The sequence below is a fragment of the Hipposideros armiger genome, unplaced genomic scaffold, assembly GCF_001890085.2.
Source record: "Hipposideros armiger isolate ML-2016 unplaced genomic scaffold, ASM189008v1 scaffold_164, whole genome shotgun sequence".
NCBI classification, from domain to species: domain Eukaryota; kingdom Metazoa; phylum Chordata; class Mammalia; order Chiroptera; family Hipposideridae; genus Hipposideros; species Hipposideros armiger.
This window is the reverse complement of record NW_017731514.1, coordinates 505485-508053: the sequence shown is the minus strand read 5'-3', so window position 1 is coordinate 508053 and position 2569 is coordinate 505485. Positions and strand designations below refer to the sequence as shown.

The 2569-nt window shown below is 57.8% G+C and overlaps 1 protein-coding gene across 1 annotated transcript in view; it reads right to left on the bottom strand.

The window, feature by feature from the left end:
* Positions 1 to 139: 139 nt before the first annotated feature.
* ARHGAP8 (Rho GTPase activating protein 8) overlaps positions 140 to 2569 on the bottom strand; it is a 51201-nt gene continuing 48771 nt past the window's right edge. The window contains exons 6-8 of the mRNA XM_019651680.1: positions 2340 to 2417; positions 1423 to 1551; positions 140 to 201 (exon numbers count right to left, since the gene is read on the bottom strand). Coding sequence (XP_019507225.1) covers positions 167 to 201; positions 1423 to 1551; positions 2340 to 2417 — 242 coding nt within the window. The 3' untranslated portion in view covers positions 140 to 166. The remainder of the gene's footprint in view (positions 202 to 1422; positions 1552 to 2339; positions 2418 to 2569) is intronic.

Sequence of the window (2569 nt, the reverse complement as noted above, 5' to 3'; positions counted from 1 at the left end):
GAAGGTCCTGAGTCCGCCCCTACCTAGGGGCGGGCCAGGCGGAGGGAGGACTGGCTGTCCCGCTGTTGGGCCTGGGGCTCCCACTTACTGCCCGGCCGTGCGGCTGTTCTCAGCAAATCCCTGTCTTCTGCGAGCTCCACCCTCTTCTTCATGATGGGCGCTGTCGCTATGACCTCCCAGAACGCCCGGAAAGCCCAATCACTTTATAAATGGGAAGAATCCAAGCCAGGGGTTGGCAAGCTACAGCCGGAGGCCAAGTGGCCTATTTTTGTCAATAAAGTTTTACTGGCACAGATCCACACCCGTTCACTTACATATTGTCTATGGCTGCTTTTGCATTCACAGCAGAGTTGAGTGTGGCCCACAGAGCCTCAAATACTTACTGTCTGGCCCTTTACAGAAAAAGTGGGTCAACCCTGCTCTAGACTAAGCCTATTTGATTCTCAGCAGCTCAGGTCCCACACCCACCAGGGGCCTGAAGGTAGCTGTGCCAGGCTCTGAGACCCCCAGGTCCCTCATAACTGTACCCCCCACTGAGCTCCATAAACTTCAAGTCAAAACTCAACAATCAACAAGCATTCCCCAAGTTCCCGCTGGAGAGGCGTGCATGAGTGTGCGTGCGCACACACACCCCAGTCCTCCAGTGCTAACCTCCCCCGAGCCTTGGGCAGGGTTATCATGAACACTCTGCATGCTTCACAAACACAGCCCCTGCTGAAAGACCCCAAATTCCCTAGTGTGAACGTTCTTGCTGGCTTTTTTTTTTTTTTTAGCTGAGCCATCTGGCAGCTCAGCAGCAGCTCAGCTCAGGCTGGGAATCGAACCACTGTTGCTCAGAGCTCGCACTCTTGAACAAGCTCTTAACCAACTGAGCCTCTTGGCCGGCCCTTGCTGGCTTTTTAATAAAAGCCATTCTTTCATGACCTCAAGCTATCGTTGGGTAATTTGAATGGACACGAAGTTCTAACATGCTTGGAGTCCACCATCTTTTCCTGGAATCAGCTTTCCAGCCTCAGCTCATCTTTCTAAGAATTACGATCCCAGAGCGGATCCTGGGGCAAGGTCCACTTCCAGCTCTTACTATGGTCCCTTCAAGAAAGAGCACTCGCTGGCGAGTAGGAGAGACCAGCTTGCTGACTGTCACAAAGCCACCGTGTATGGAGCACTTACTGCGTGCCGGGAACCACGCCAAGCACGCCCCTGGCCACGTTGCCGTTCAGCCCAGCTGCATCTGACAAGCCCTGACTCCACCCATGGACACTGGAGGCCTGGCTGAGGTTGGCAGGGGCCCAGGACCTCAGCAGGGGTCCAGGTGGGGGCAGCCCCCTCTCCTGGCCCGCAGTGCCGGTGGCACCAGGAGACCGTACAGCCCCCACACCCCCAGCCTGGCATTTGGCTGGTACCCCTGGGGCAGGTACGTACTTGTGATTCCAAGGATCTGCTCATAGGCCTTGAAGGTCAGCAGCGGCTGGGGCAGCTCTCGCAAGAAGGTCTTCAGGATCACGGCAGGGATGTGGATGTCCCCATAGTCATCGAAGTTCACAGGCTTGCCTGGACACAGAGCATCGTGCCCCTGAGAGCGGACCCTGGGCTGGGGATTCCTGCTTCAAAACGGGCTCTGATGCAAAACGGCTCTAAACCTCCCAAAGGGAAGACCCTCAGGCTGGAGCCACAGGTCCAGGGGACGACTGTCTTCTCCTGGAAAAGGGGGTGCTGTCACCCCACCCTCCTTGCTTCTCCAGGGTGACTGGCGGAGGTTGGGGCATGCTAGTGAGTTCTCCGCTGCGTGGCTTGGTCTCGCCTAGGATGCCAGTGCTCTGAGGTCAGGGCTCCGGCTCTCACTGTCCCCATGCTCAGCACACAGGGCTGAGAAGGGCCGGTCCTGTCACCTGCTGAGTGGGAATGACCAGTGTGCATGCAGTCGAGGGGAGACCTCCTTGTCAGTGAGCTGTTTTACTAATGTCACTGGCGTGCTGAGCTCTGACGCCATGTCCCCTTACCTGCAGGTGACACAGGGCAGCTGAGGAAGCCGTTCTGTAAGAGCTGGAGAAGCTGCCTGAGGTAGACCCCGCGAACAACTTCCTACACTTCATACCACCTACCCGCCTGCTCTGAGTGTAGTTGAGAAACCCTAAAGGCAGGTGTGGCCACCTGGCCCTGGGAGGCTACGGGCCTGTGCATAGGATTCACCTGGGCAGCTCCCCCCAGCCCTGAGCTATTCCAGGGCCTGAGGGATAGGGGTTATGCTGCCTTGGGTCTTGGGGCTCTGAGGCCCTGGAGGACTGTGGGACTGGCTGGGTGGGAGGCTCAGGGTGAGGGGTCACTGGGAACCGACTCACCTTGATTGTAGAGCCGCTGGATCTCGTGGACGGTCTGGACACTGGCGGATCTCCGGAACAGTCCCTCTGTGCGGAGTCCTGTAGGGAAAGAGCCTTCAGGCATCTCACAGGTCCCAGAGCACCGGGTTTCCAGAACGTTCCATGATGCCCCCTGCCCGCACGTCACCCTTCTGTGGCTGGCAATGAACTCTCCCCAGTCTGGCTCATTTCTCCCCCCCCCCCCCCCCCCC